This window comes from Carassius auratus, unplaced genomic scaffold, assembly GCF_003368295.1.
Source record: "Carassius auratus strain Wakin unplaced genomic scaffold, ASM336829v1 scaf_tig00005214, whole genome shotgun sequence".
NCBI lineage: Eukaryota > Metazoa > Chordata > Actinopteri > Cypriniformes > Cyprinidae > Carassius > Carassius auratus.
In genome coordinates, this window is record NW_020523638.1 from 978,063 (window position 1) to 993,716 (window position 15,654).

Sequence of the window (15,654 nt, forward strand, 5' to 3'; positions counted from 1 at the left end):
CGGCGCTTTCTCTTAAAAGGCAGTCTATTCCATGAAGCTCATTCTGTAGGAAAATTACTGACTTGAGATCTAATGACTCACATAAATCCGTTTTCACTCTTTCAAGGGCTCACGAGATAAGTAAACTATTCATTTTGATAAACCATCACATGACTTCCCTGAAATGCCTGAAGAATTGCAATAAAAGAAAGACGAGCTTTTAGAAACTGATTTTATGTCAACCACAGCTCTAGACTAATTAAGAATAGAGTTAGTCTTATTAATATTTTGATATTTCAATAAGGCATATACTTATATGACAATTAGGCTATAGGTTTTAAATTAAAACAACATCCTATTCAACTGCAGAATGCACACTCAAAATGCATGAAACTTTTCTCACATTCGTGAACTGAGCTTCTGTTAATAGCCGAGTAAATTTATTTACTCATGGAGCTTATCTTTGTAGATAAGCTTCACAGATAAATACAATCTGTATATTTTATGGACAACATCAATAAATTTTAATAGGTAGGCTAATTTTCACAACATCATTCACATCTTCTGAAGTGAAACTAACACATGATTGCATATAATGATAAAGAAACATTAGAAGGCATCCATTCTGTTGACTCGCACGGCACAGTAGTTTTACTGACAGACGTGCCCTTGACCTGTAGCAACTTGATTGCAAAGCTCTAAAGCAGTTCTGTTCTCAATGAGCTAAATTAGAAATGCTTTGTGTGTGTGTGTGTGTGTTTGTTATATATATATATATATATATATATATATATATATATATATATATATATATATATATATATATATATATATATATATATAAAATCCCCCAAAAGCCAAGTCTTGTGAGATGTTCACGATAAGCATTGGTTATCAAAACTGGTGAACCAGTACCAGGGACATGGGTGCCCAAAGCAGGGAGTTAAGGCTAACCTGTCTACTCTGATCACACAGAAGATACTGTAGCTGTAGATAGCTGAAAAACAGGAATGGTTTGTGGAACATGACAAATAGTTCAAAGTATTGCCTTGGCCTCCAAATCCCTCAGATCTCAACCCGATTGAGCATCTATGGCAGGTGCTGGACCAAAACATCCAGTCCATGGATGTGTCACCTCTCAACTGGCAGGACCTGCTGCTAATGGTTTTGGTGCAAGGATGCAGTGCATCGACATATAAGAGCTGTTCTGGCAGCATGAGGGGGATGTACAACATATAACGCAGGTGGGTTTAATATTGTGACTGATCCATGTATGTGCACTGAGCTTTTAATAAAAAATAATAATAATATTGCTGTTAATACAGAACTGATCTTCTCTTTGTTGCTATAGTTTTTACTGTCCAGTAAAGGCTGCAGAGATCTGATGCATATATTTAGACACAACAGTATATCAGTGAAGTCTGATTTTGGCAGATGGAGTCTCTGCATCCCAAATGTGTTCAATAGGAGTTCAGGTTTGGGTTTGGGCAAGCTCTTTCCTACCAACTTCGGTCCACCTAAATTGTTATGCACAATTCTACACTTGGTTTTGTGCACCTGATAGTAAAGGGTGTAAATGGAATGTTCATTAAGTATTTAATTTATGCGTGACAGTTTCAAGTTTCTGCCCGAGGAAACTGATACCACATGACAAAAAAATTGCAATCATTTTTTGTGAGGAGGAACTTAAATAAAAATTAATTTAAACAAAACAAGTAGAAAGGCAAAATCACTGTTAATTATACACTACTAAACAATCTTTCATTTTATGAGCCTTCTCAATACCATGTTTTATTTGACTAGTTTTTATGTATTACCTGATAAATTCTTGTATTTAACAAATACTTTCAGAACTAACTTACTGTGAATACATCATAATGCAGCATAAACTTTAATGTAAGCTTGAATAAAAAAAAAAAATAGATATTTTAATAATTTCTAGATTTACCCTTTGAAATAATTACATAACAAATGGTTATAGTTGTCATAAAACGAGTGAATGACTGAATGAGCATATCATAAATGTACTTTATTAACTTTGACACAAACACTCAAACTGAAAGTGAAATAATAATACAGTGTGTTGACTGCTTATGCAAGCAGCTTTAAACCCAGCAATCATCAAAACACAAAGTGGCCTATCTTATTACCTTTAGACACAGCAAATATGCTTACTTTTACAAAACAGCTCGATAACTCATTGAAATCGAAAAAGTGAAAGTTCACACAGAATTTAAACAAAAAGAGTTTTACTCATTGCTTGACAAATGTAATGTTAACTGAGTATTCTTGAATTTCAAGAATTGACAGAATTTCTGCAATGATAGTAAGGAAAGCACAACAGTTTCTTAAATTACAAAAATCAAAGATGGATTAAACAAACAAACAAACAAAATAAATAAATAAATAAAAAGAGGAAAAGTGAAAGCACTAAATGAATCACCCAACTGCTTTCTTTTGTTTTCCAGTTTGTATGGACAAAAACATATGGCAAAAATTTTTTATGACTAGTAGAAAAGTCCAACAGCTGTCAATTGTCTTGCCGACGAACGGAGTCTTCCCCAAGGTAACTTCCTAGGCTCCGCCCCCAATCGTCCCCTCCTCTATCATCATCCTATCAGGAGAAATGTTCAGCATTAAACCACAACACCTGCTTATAAAACCAATATTCCTCTTCCACTTATATACAAAAAAACAGAGCTACAGAAGAAGACATATTAAGAGCTGTCTAAGAAAACAAGATGACAGAGAAGAAGAAAGGTAAGATGATGAAAGTTGCAAATGGAAACTTAATATATCTTATAGAAAAAGGAGATGTCAATTTGAAAGAGGGTTAAATTTGTATTTGAACATTTTAACTAGCAAGTTAAAATGTATTTTATAAAAAAAATATATATATATATATATATATATATATATATATATATATATATACAGTGGCGTAGCCAGGGGAGGGGCCATGGGGGCACTGGCCCCTCCTGAAAACTGATTGGCCCCCCAGTGTGCCCCCACCCTTCTACTTGTCTGTCACTCACAAATTCAAATTATAATCTTTCAGTTTAGTAAATAACTCATGATTGCGTCGCGATGCTTCTCAACGAGAACCAAGAATAGCGAGCTGCTGTTTTCCAACGAAAAAAGCACCTATTTTAAATAGCTTATGTTTTTCGATTAGTGAGTTATTGCAGTGCAAGAAGTGTTTGGTACTAACGTTAACGTCTTTCGGTGTTAGACAGACCAGGTTCGATGACGATGTTATCTCCTAGAGTAGACCAAGATGCTAATCATTATATTTACTATGCTCCTCTGATGCTGAATGTAAAAGGGGTTTACTGCGTTACGATTTAGCCTACTTTTTTTTTCGGCCGAACGCGCCGATATAGGCAACAACGCAATTTAAAGCAATGGTTTAAAAAAAACTATAATAGCAATTCTAATAAAGTCATTACTGAATCATGCAGTCGATTAGCGACTTTTTTCACTCAAGTGAGGTGACGAAACAAATCGTATGATGTTTATCTAACGCTCCACACTTGAGACTTTTTTTTTAAAGTCTATATGCGTGAGACACATGCAAAAACATCGTTTTTTTTTACTGGTCAATTTTGAGATTTGGGGCTGTTTGTCTTCAGTAACATGCCTTCTTTCAGACTTGTGGTGAAAAAAAGTCCAAAATAAACATATAGGTCTTTATTTTTCTACACCTTTAGTCTATTTGCGTCTGTAGATTCCTAATAAATTCAGTTGCCGTTCTAAATCACCATGGTGCTCCGCGATTGCTGTCTGCACCCTGGAAAGCTCTCTCTCCCTCCCTTCACAGAAGTTATTGACAAAACGTCATTTGATGACACCCAGAAACATTCTCAAAAAAATCATACATAATTATTTAATGCATGATTAAACAGCAAAATAAATAACTAATACTAAAATAACACTGGACTAATTAAGCTATTCTAAACTGTTTTATAAGATCCACATATTTTACATGTTAAATTAAAGCTACCTTTTTGAACAAGGAGCTTTCTAACAAAGTATGGATATATGATATTTTTAAATCAATATGCTCAAGATTAATTAGCCTTGACATAAGTAGATTTTGTTTATTCATCAATGCAAATTTACTGCAACTGCTGCTATGCAAATTGAATGGGATGTGGATAATAAACAAAAACATATAATGAAATTATATTAAATTTATATTAGTTATATTAATTAATTGTGTATTTATTTCTATGAATTATTAATGTTATTCTGCATTTATATAAATAAGGCTATTATATATATATTATATAAGGCTATTATAAATAAATTATATTATTATTATTTGTGAGTTGTACACTATTCATACATTGGATAATTTTATTTATTACAGTTTTTCTTTCACTTTTGTAAAGTGAAAAGTTAATACAAATTGTATTAGATTTTTTTTTAATTTAGAGCAGTGAATAACTGCTATTAAAATATAATAGGGTATCACTGTTTATTACTGATTTTAAAGGTTACTGAACTCTTGAAATGATTTGGATATACAGTTCAAACAACACAAGATTGGCCCCTCTGTATTAATCGTGGCCCCTCTTGTGCCCCCCAGTTGAAAAAATCCTAGAATCGCCCCTGTATATATATATATATATAACAATGTTAACAAACCAGAATTTAAAATAATGCATTCAATTTAATCTAATGCATTAATTTATATTATATATAAATTAATTATATTATTAATTAATTATTATTATATTATAGTGTAAATATCTAACTTTTATTTGCCGTGGAATTTTGGAGTGTATTTATTTAGGTAATATTTATTTTAGTTTAGTTTATTTTAAGTAAGTTTTGCGTTTATAATATTTCCGATTATACGTGTGATGTGATCTGAATGTGATGCAGAAGGTAACTTTCCGAATATAATGATTTAGACAGTAGGCGGCCTCTAGTGGCTATAAACATAGTGAGTTGGCCAGCAGCAAGTTCCACGAATCGGTTCGTTCGAACCATTCGTTTCAAAGAATCAACTCAATTAATATAATTAATATACCGTTATTGTATTAACAAGAGTATTTATTGACATTTTATGTGCCTTAGTTCAGGTCGTTCCAGACGTGATTCTTGTCAATAAGAACGTAAATATATTTAGCATTTACATCAAATAAACACTACAAAATGTGATTTTTAATCTTTTGGCTGACTCTATTTAATGTGTGTAAAACTGTCACTTCGTAAATATGTCAAATAAGTCTTAGACCGAATTTGTTGTAAATTCATTGTGGATTGACCATAGACTGTGGCATTGACGGATCTATTAGATTCTTGAGTCGTTTGAACCGCTTCAGCTCAAAAGATTGATTCCCGAATCAGACGCGCGGGAAAGTCCCGCGTTAACCACCGAAGTCCCAAAAGAGATGAATCAAAAGAGAGAGCCACGCCGCTTTAATGAATCTCTAATGCCAGATTTCTATCTTTACTTTTCTTCCAGAGAAAGAAAGGTGTGTGTGTCACACGCGGAGGAGCCTGGATGCGATTTCTTTCCACTCAGACGTGAGAGGTCGTCTGATAACGCTGAGTGACGGAGGCCGCCGGGTGACGAGGGACGTGACTTCATTCTGTCACGGACTGACGTTCAGCGCGCGGCCGGTGGAGAGAGCGGAGAAGGTGCGCCTGCGGGTCGAGCGCTCTGACGGAGTCTGGCACGGAGCACTGCGGGTGGGATTTGCTCATGTTCCCCCCGAGGACACACTTCTACCCCCTCTGGCCATCCCAGACCTGACCGACTCTCCTCTGTACGCGGCGGTGTTAGTTCCCGAGCACTTATGTCGCCCCGGCTCAGAGCTTCAGTTCTGGCTGAAGAAGAACGGCAGTCTGAGGATTCGATGTTCCAAGGGAAGAACACACACGGTACCGACAACCCTGAAGCCCGAGTGGCCCTTCTGGGCGATGATCGACGTGTACGGGCAGACCACGGCTGTCACGATGCTGGGTGAGGATTCAGATCTGTCCTGTTCTGAGGCGGTTAAAGGGATACTTCACCCAAAAATAAAAATTCGGTCAATATTTACCCAGCCTCAAGAGTTTCTTTCTTATGTTAAACTCAAAAGAAGATATTTTGAAGAATATCTGGGGAACCCAAACAGTTGACGGTAGCCATTGACTTCCAATTTATGAAAAAGAAAAGCAAAATAAACCCATACAGGTGTGAAACAACTTGTGAGCAAATAAATGACAGAAGTTTCTTTTTTGGATGAACTATCCCTTCAACACACACACACACACACACACACACACACACACACACACACACACAGACAGGTCTGGTTTTATTATCCTTGTGGGGTATATTCTATCTCCCCCAACACCTAAGTAGTACATAACAAATGGTTATAGTTGTCATAAAATTAGTGAATGACTGAATGAGCATATCATAAATGTATTAACCTTGACTCAAACACTCAAACTGAAAGTGAAATAATACAGTATGTTGACTGAAAAAAAAAAACCCACTGGTATCTTAAATGCACATTGACATTGATCTAAAAATAATTTTTTAGAATCATATTTTTCCTCTCAGTGATTTCATGGATACATTGTGGCCTCTATTTTGAAAACCCCCGACCTAAACTACACCTAAGCCTCATCATAAATATAAGCTTGGTTGTTGATTTTTTTTTGTTGTTTTTGCCTAACCGTATATGATCTGTTTATTTGTGTAATAGGCTCCAAAAAGAAGCGCTGGATCTTCACCAGTAAGTCCTGTCCTGCTCACACACACATCAAACTCACTGAAAATAAAGGAACGCAGGAAGGAGAGAGACACGTGAGCTTGCTGGAACAGAGAAACCTGAGAAACCATCAGCTTGATAACACGGGTAAGAATCAGACCAGCACACGGCAGCTATATTATGGTCTAACACACATACATGCAGCACCTAAACTCATCTCTTTCCCTGCTTTAGATCATGAAGCTTCAGACTGTGAGGAGTGTGTGGTGTGTTACAGTGATGTGGCAAACTGTCGTCTGAGCTGCGGTCATAAATGTGTCTGTACTCCGTGTGGGATGAGGGTTCACATGATGTTTGGGACCTGTCCTCTGTGCCGTCAGCCCTTGAGCAGTCCCATGAGTGTCCATCCCAGTTCAACTAACAGCCATATTGTTTGTTGAATGTATATTGAATGTATTTTAATTCCATAAGTGCAGCTGAAATGTACAGATCTGTCACTGCACTGTGTAGATGTTGTATTTTTTTGTACACTCATTTAAGTCTCTTACGATTAAATTCACAGAGCGATGATATATTTGTATTCAGAATCATATTGATTATCTATTTTTAAATGTATGTTTATACATATGCTGAGGTTTTCTAAATCTGTAATGTAAATAATATGCTGTATGTCATGTAAATGTGTATGTAAATGTTTTTAATTTTGTATTAAATACATTTTATGTGAACAGTTTCTTTGATTTATTTTAGGTCTTGCGCTACTGCACTTTTCCGCCAGGTGTCAGTATTGAAGAGGAAAACAAACTCAGCAGCAGCAAAACAACAACAACAACAACAAAAACTTAAGAAACTATCATTGATAGTTTGTTTATTAAATGTTTCCCGATGGTCATGCTCGGTGTTCATCTTACTGCAGGGCTGCAGAGAAAGTCTAAATTTAAAAGTGTTTGTGTTTTTCCTCTACAATATAGTTTAAATAGGAGAAGAAGAATCACGTATTTGGGCTTGAGAAATGCAGTGTGTACTAATAAGTGAAAGTGCTACATTTGGTTTAGTTGATTTGCGTAGATGGCTGCCTGTTTGATATTAAAGTCTAGATGTTAAGACCATAGTATACATAAGATTTCAGGGAATATTGAGAAATGCAGAAGAAAATAAATGCTTATTTTGATGCTAATTTCTGAAATGGTAATACATAATAATAAAACCATTCAAAATAGTACCGGGGCTAGTTGTCACAAAGGGTTTTTGAGTTAAAATTGAGTTAAAAGTTAAAATTTGTTGCATTTCTGTAGCCGTGGTTTTGTATATTTATTTGAAACAACTAGTTCAGAATTCTCTTAAATTAATGATATTTGTTAATTCTGTCCTCCAAATGTTTAACATTTTGTTGAGTTTAGACTGGAGCAGGTTAAATGATTAAATGCACAAAGTCTAATGCAGATCTTTGGTGTTTTTCTTCCTTGTATCTGCAGTGGGCAACAAGTCCAATGAGTTGGCCATCAGCATTTAATCATATACACTCCAGAAACTAAGTTATAAGGGTGGGAAAATAATAAAAACAGGGGGAGCAGAGAGGGAGAGTGAGTGGGACATGACCTTTGGTTGTTGATGACTGTTAAATATTTATTTTGGACAGCAGAACAGAGCCCGAGGAAGACAAAAAGAAGTGAGGGAGGGTTTACTTAGACACTGAGTCAAAGCAGAGTGCCTCAGGGAGAGGGACAGAGAATCACACACAGAGAGCTGAAGATTGCAGCTCAGTCTGATGAAGAAAACAAACATCCTGTTCAACAGCAGATGTGCAGCGCGGTACGTGTCCTCGGGTCACTATTAAACACTGTCTGGGCTGTTCTGTATGTCTTACAGTAGTTTATAATGTACTTTACTATTCAAAAGTTTGGAATCAGTTTGTACAGGTGCTTCTCAATAATTTAGAATGTCAAAAAAAGTTCATTTATTTCAGTAATTCATCTCAAATTCTGAAACACGTGTATTCAATACATTCAATGCACACAGACTGTAGGACCTTGGTTTCCAAATGAAATACAAAACATGCTCTTATCTAAAAAGAGTACTTTGGATCACCTGGCAACAGTCCAGTTCTTCTTCTCCTTAGCCCAGGTAAGACGCCTCTGACGTTGTCTGTGGTTCAGGAGTGGCTTAAAAAGAGGAATACGAAAACTGTAGCCAAATTCCTTGACACTTCTGTGTTTGGTGGCTCTTGATGCCTTGACCCCAGCCTCAGTCTATTCCTTGTGAAGTTCACTCAAATTCTTGAATTGCTTTTGCTCGACATTCCTCATAAAGCTTCGGTTCTCTCGGTTGGTTGTGTATCTTTTTCTTCCACACTTTTTCCTTCCACTCAACTTTCTGTTAACATGCTTGGATACAGCACTCTGTAAACAGCCAGCTTCTTTGGCAATGAATGTTTGTGGCTTAACCTCTTTGTGAAAGGTATAAATGATTGTCTTCTGGACATCTGTCAGATCAGCAGTCTTCCCCATGAGTGTGTAGCCTAGTGAACCAAACTGAGAGACCATTTTGAAGGCTCAGGAAACCTTTGCAGGTGTTTTGAGTTGATTAGCTGATTGCCATATCACCATATTCTAATTTGTTGAGGTGAATTGGTGGGTTTTTGTTAAATGTAAGCCAAAATCATCACAATAAAAAGAACCAAAGACTTAAACTACTTCAGTCTGTGTGCATTAAATTGATTTAATTCACGAGTTTCACAATTTGAGGTGAATTACTGAAATAAATGAACTTTTCCACAACATTCTAATTTATTGAGAAGCACCTGTAAGTGTGAAACATTTATTTGGTAATTTCATTATCCAAGCATGCATAAGATTTATCAAAATAAAAATATATATATATATATTTGTTTCAATGGCATCTGCCTGAGAGTCTTCTCTTGACTGTTACAAATGAAGCTGGTGTTTTTGGTTTGTGCTGTTCAATGAAGCGTCCAGCGCTGAGCACCAGTGGAGTCTGTTCCTCAAAATAAAGACCCTGACGTGCTCCCCATCTTCTTCTTGTGCATCTGGGCCATCCACAAGCTGGCTGGATTCAGTTTGCTTTCTTTCTCAAGACAGTCATGCAGCCTTTGTCTATGAAAGATGAAAAAACATATTGTTTGGTCATTTATAAAAATATAGTCAAAATCTAACAAGAACACATACAGTGACCTGCAAGAAATGCAAGTATAATCATAATTGATCACCTAAAAATGAGTTAATTAAGCAGTGCAATCAGTTTTATATGATAATAATAAGAAAAGTTTTTGAAGTACCAAATCAGCACATTGTTATTATAATATTGTTTTTGTATGATAATGTAAGAGGTTTTCCTAGTTGACTTGAATAATAGCTGCTCCATTCCAACTTTTGAATGGTAATGTATTTAAAGTAATTGAGCATCTTGAATGACTCTTCATTTATATGAATGATTGTTTTTTTGACCCAGTCAGCCGTTAATTGCCTGTTATTGGGAGATATGAGGAAGAGGGTGGTGTGTGTACATAGGGATAAATAATCTTGTTTACGTCAAACCACCTTTACCTGGAATTAAACTGATAAAGGATTCTTCAGCAGCGTGCAGTACTTTTTATAATAATGTTTTATCTAACAGATCACTGGACAAAAACGACTTAAAGAATTATTACCAACAAGTCCACGGGTTTCTCAGGAAGTGGCACGGTCTGTGTTTTAGCAGTTTGACCTCAATTTTAAAGTTAACCTCAACTCTGTCCTCGGTTTTTCAAAACTAGCTCTTCAACAGAGGCTTGTTTTAATATCTCTGTATGAGCTGATTACTTTTTTTACATAATTGTCTGTAGTATGTCAGTGCTGGTCTAAACAGTATATAGTCTTTAGTCAGGGTTATACCATATTTACACTCACCGGTCACTTTATTAAAGGGGACATCGGATGCCCATTTCCCACAAGTTCTTTAGGGTGTTCATGAAATGTCTGCAAAATACTTTGGTTAAAATTCCTCAGTGGTCATATAAAACAACACCCTTAAATATGCTTATATGGGACAGTCTGTCAGGCATTTTAAAATGCATTAAATTCATTGAATATATCTGACTCATTCATGAATCTAACATCACCACTTCAAGGAAAACAGGCGGATGCCAAGATTTGTCTTTGCAACCTTAGACAGTAATTTTAGGTTGATGTTGATGTGGAGTGCCCAATCTTTGCCGGTCAGCCCAGTTTGAGTATCCTTTCATTTAATGCACACAAGGGCCTCTGAACCTCATTGCCTGTGGAAACAGTCAGAATGTGTGCTGTGTTTGAGTGGGACATCTCATGCTCCAGCAGAGGGCACATCTCAAATTCAATGTACGTGTGTTGCTTTGTTACTGACAGTATGACTGGACCGAAGGAAGCAAGTTTCCAACCTGTGATTGTTTGAATGACCGGTAGAGCAGACATGAAGAATTGAGATGATAGAAGGTCAGACACAGAGAAAAAGAGCATCTGTCCTCTAATGAACAATGAACTGATGTATTTGCAGATCAAACAGGCCATCTGTGTGTGTGGGAAGGGAAATGCACTCATTTGTTCTTTTGATTTTAACACAAGAGGGTTTTTCTCCTCCGCCTGCATGGGACCGTCTATTATTTCCAGCTGTGCATGTGTGTGTGTGTGTGTGTGTGTGTGTGTGTGTGTGTGAGTATGGGATGGAAACTATTACAGAGCTTTGGACTCGTTAGGCACAGAGAGTTTTATGTATGATCCTGGCTTGCCCAGAATGGGATATTACACACAGCCAGAGTAACACACACACACACACACACACACACACAAAGGCTGAGTCACAGAATCACAGTACATTGCAAACGTCCTCCCAGCAGAAACAGAACCGCTGCTCATTCCAGAGAAAAGTCTCCTCACGGTAAATACCCATCTTGTAGATCTCTTCAAACTTCATGACTCTCTTTTACTTAACTGTATGCTTCTGTTCTCCACTGCTGCTCTCTTTCATGTTGGTTTGAAAAAGTGATTTTGAACATGAATATATATATATATATATATATATATATATATATATATATATATATATATATATATATTGCTGTAACATTTGTGGAGATGCATGCTGGGTCTCAGACTGTGAGGGTTTTTCAGGGTGTGAAATGCCAAATCCAGATACTTCAAGTTCAAGTCCACTTTCAGTGCTTGTGTGAATGAAAGAGAACTGATTTTTTTATTTATGTATCTTAGGCCTGAGCCTGATCTGCTAGATTCCTGTCAAACACTGTTTCCCATGTGCCTGCTTGACAATTTATTCCTAGTCATTTATTCCTACAGTAGACACAGTCAGTCAGTAGCTTTTAGTGCCATTTATTCTAGGAAAATCACAATAGTTGTTCAATATTTGAGTACTTTTAAAAATGGTTTGTTTGTGTGTGTGTGTGTGTGTGTGTGTGTGTGTTTACTACTACAAAGTTCAGAAATGATTTTATTTTTGCCTCTAAATTGGAAACTTTCAATTGAAGATAGTCAGTGGCAGAACGATAAAAGACGCAGAAAGAATCACACATCTTTATATGTGCATGTCGGCAGCTGAATTTACTGTTTAAAAGATAAAATCAAAATACGTAAATAAATAGTAATTAAATAAATATGTGCCAGCAAACAACTTTGCAGCAGAACCATTTGTTATATATACTGAAAATAGAGCATCTAGAGTTTGTTCTTTGTTCTTCTGGCAGTTCACACACACACACACACACACACACACACACACACACACACACACACACACACACACACACACACACACACACACACACACACACACACATGCATTTCTTGCTCTTGTGTTTTGTATGCTGCTATTTTATTTACAGAAGCTCATCTGTGTTTCAGAACCTTCAAGCGTTGAGGTCAAAGACTCTGCATCCCTATAAAAACTATTTTTTATTGAGTGTTATATATCAGATCTATAACAGTGCAGTCTGGGTCTTGTCAAGAGTAAATATTTACCATTGTGGTAAACCTAGCTTCCTCTTACGCAACACTGAGTCACGCCAGTCGTGTTCAGCAGTGCTTAGCTGCCATTCACAGTATCCATTGAGCCGCTGGTTACATTTAGTCAGGACTGGAGCAACTTGTTTATGCTATAATGCTATAAAAAGATTAAAAAACTGGCAACCCTCCAGCAGTAAAGACCCCTGGTTTAAAGAAACCTGTACATTTGATGTGCTTTCTTACTCTTTGTTTGGTCATAACGTATCTTTAGAACAGAACTGAACTTTGTCCAACAGAATAAAAAGAGAAAGAGAGAAATAATGAAGAGATTGATGAGGTTCTTTCAGTCCAGTAATCATCAAACTGGCAGACACAGATATCTGCTCGCTGCTGGAGACAGAAGTGCATGCCTCCACTCCTAGTTCATCATTCACTCTCCATTTATTTCTCTTTTCTCAGTCTCACACACTCCACTTTCAGAGCAGTGTAAGAACAGTGTGTTCTGCTCTCCTTTCGTCTGGTTGCACATCATGCTTTCACATCAAGCTGTAAATATATTTTCTCCTCTCCTCTGTTTTGCAATAGTCTGTTTGCTGTTTGGCAAAAATGCTTCATTGCAGACACACCAACACACACACACACACACACACACACAAACACAGGTATACTCATGAACTGTGACAAAAAGAGTTCATAAATCATAACATCAGCTCAAAATGAATAGCATAGTTTATCGTCTCATTGTTATTTCTGGTTGATCATGCCAAATTGTAGCTTACATAAAACTTAAGTCTTGTAAATCAGAGCATCAGTACTTTGCACTGTATAATGATCATCCATAATCACAACCTTTAGCACAGTTCATAAGACATGAAAGGACGTAACATTTGGATGTAGTCAATTCCAAATCGATAAGGTTAACAGCTGTAAAATTTTGATTATGAGCAACAACATGATTTTATCTGTTTTGAAATGATTTTATTGCTATGTTTATGTTAGAATCGTTTGCATTCTAAACTTTTGTAGATAGTGGTTTATCAAAGCTGACTTATCTGCAAGGTATATTCATGCATTATATATAATCATCACATAAAATGATTATTTTATACAATTATTTTTGATATATTTTTAAATAACGAATTATTTTTAGCATTCAGCAGGGAAGGTTATTTTTTTTTTAAGTCACAGTAAATACTTTGACATTGTCACAAAATATTTCTACTTCAAATAGACATAGATGTATTTTTATAGCCTTTTATTCAGCAAAGAATCTAATTTCTGTTTCAACACTTGATAATAATAATAGTTTTTTCCTGAGCAGTAAATCAGAATCAGAATATGAGAACGATTTCTGAAAGATCATGTGACACTGAAGACTGGAGAAAATACAGCTTTGCATCACTGGAATAAATTACAGTTTACAATATTTTCACATATATTTTCACTTATTTTAAATTGTAATAATATTTCACAGTTTTACTGATTTTACTGTATTTTTGGTCAAATAAATGTAGCCTAGGTGAGTGCATTCAGGCTATACAATTTTTTTTTTCTAACGTGCTCCCCTGGGAATTGAACCAACAACCTTTTGTGCTGCTAAAGCAATGCTAAATATATATATATGAATATATGAAAATACCCTAAAAATCACGGAATTTAAGCTTTATGGTACCTTTTTTCAATTAACAGTATATATTTATTAATTATACATAGGCAAGTAAATGATTGCAGAAATTTCATTTTTTGGGTGATCTGTCCCTTTAAGGATAAACACTTCAGGGGCTTTGTGAAATCTCAAGGGCCAGTAGTTTGAGACCCCTGCTTTAAATCTTACACTTTCTTGACAGATCTCAGAATAGGACCTTTCTCAATTCAAGTCCTCTGTTTATTAGTCAGTGATTTGTTGTTAAAGAAGTTCTCAAGCCTAAAGTCACGTTCAGTCCTTCTCTGCTTGCCCATGTAAAGCCAGACACGCATAAGCAGTGGCTCGTAGAAAAACAGTGGGGTGGGAACTCATGGAGGACAGAGTGAAATGAGAGGAGGGACGTCAGGAGGTAGATGAGGTTTAGTCTTTGAATTCGTCAGCCGTTAACCCTGTGCTGTGAAATATCACCTTATGGGCACAAAAGGCTGACTGCCTTTTCAAATGCCCTTTAGTTAAGGCAGCCAAAAGTGACAGTCTGCACACAGTCTGTACCTCACCATAGCAACCCTTGTCAAGCAGGAAGTCCTGCAGTGGTGGAGCGAGTAAGAGAGAGAGAGAGAGGGAGCGAGTGAGAGAGAGAGAGAGAGAGAGATAGAGAGAGTGCATGTGTCTGTCAGTAAGTGAGGGGGACTTAACAGAGGTGAAGCAGACGGGAGCTAAAACCAGTGTAGAGAGAAAAAACTGACTGAAAGCAGATAGAGAGAGGGAAGAAAGTACAGAAAGAACAGGCTAGACCTGAAAGGTTGTTTTATACAAAGCAGACCAAGGAGCACTTTGGGAATTGTGTGTGTTGTCTTGGGAAATCTGTGCGTGGCTGCGCTGTCACACACCACACAAACCGGTGAGTTGATTTTTTTCCCCATCTGAGAGACTATTACTGTAAAACAGTCAAATGTTCACGTAAACCGACTCATTTATTCATGCAGTTATTTAGTTTGGCAGGGTTGTGTTAAAGCGGTAGCCCACAGTCCGTCTGAAGCTGATTCTTAACTCTCTTTGAAGGATTAAGGGTCTTTGGTGGGATTTGGGGAGTTTTCAAAGCAGCGGGAAAGAGCATAAACACTGCAGAAAAGCCAAAATCTGGAGTCCCATGTGGTGTTCTGCTTTCTTATTTCTATGTTTACATTAAAGGTAATTTGGTTTTGAGTGTCAGGACTTCATTGAAACAGCTGGATGTTGTTTTGCCTGTACTAAATGTACCTGTTTAGAGTGATGAGTTTTGTTTGACATTTGATTATTATAGTCTGACCTCAAATTCATTTCATTC

At 36.5% G+C, this 15,654-nt stretch overlaps 2 protein-coding genes across 5 annotated transcripts in view; both read left to right on the plus strand.

Annotated features, from left to right (window-relative positions):
- The first annotated feature begins 2,657 nt into the window (after positions 1-2,657).
- Positions 2,658-7,313, plus strand: LOC113070716 (E3 ubiquitin-protein ligase NEURL3). Its single transcript, XM_026244121.1, has 4 exons — positions 2,658-2,739; positions 5,456-5,956; positions 6,690-6,842; positions 6,930-7,313. The coding sequence occupies exons 1-4, from the start codon at positions 2,721-2,723 to the stop codon at positions 7,133-7,135; spliced, it is 879 nt and encodes a 292-aa protein (XP_026099906.1). The 5' UTR covers positions 2,658-2,720; the 3' UTR covers positions 7,136-7,313.
- A 1,075-nt stretch (positions 7,314-8,388) lies between these two features.
- Positions 8,389-15,654, plus strand: part of LOC113070717 (vinexin-like) — a 41,326-nt gene continuing 34,060 nt past the window's right edge. Inside the window, exon 1 of one of the 4 annotated variants that reach the window (XM_026244123.1) lies at positions 8,389-8,507. The gene's annotated coding sequence lies outside the window, so the exon portion shown is untranslated. Of the gene's footprint in view, positions 8,508-11,523; positions 11,604-14,706; positions 15,229-15,654 lie in introns of those variants that run through there. The other 3 variants (XM_026244124.1, XM_026244125.1, XM_026244122.1) reach the window with 3 other exon arrangements.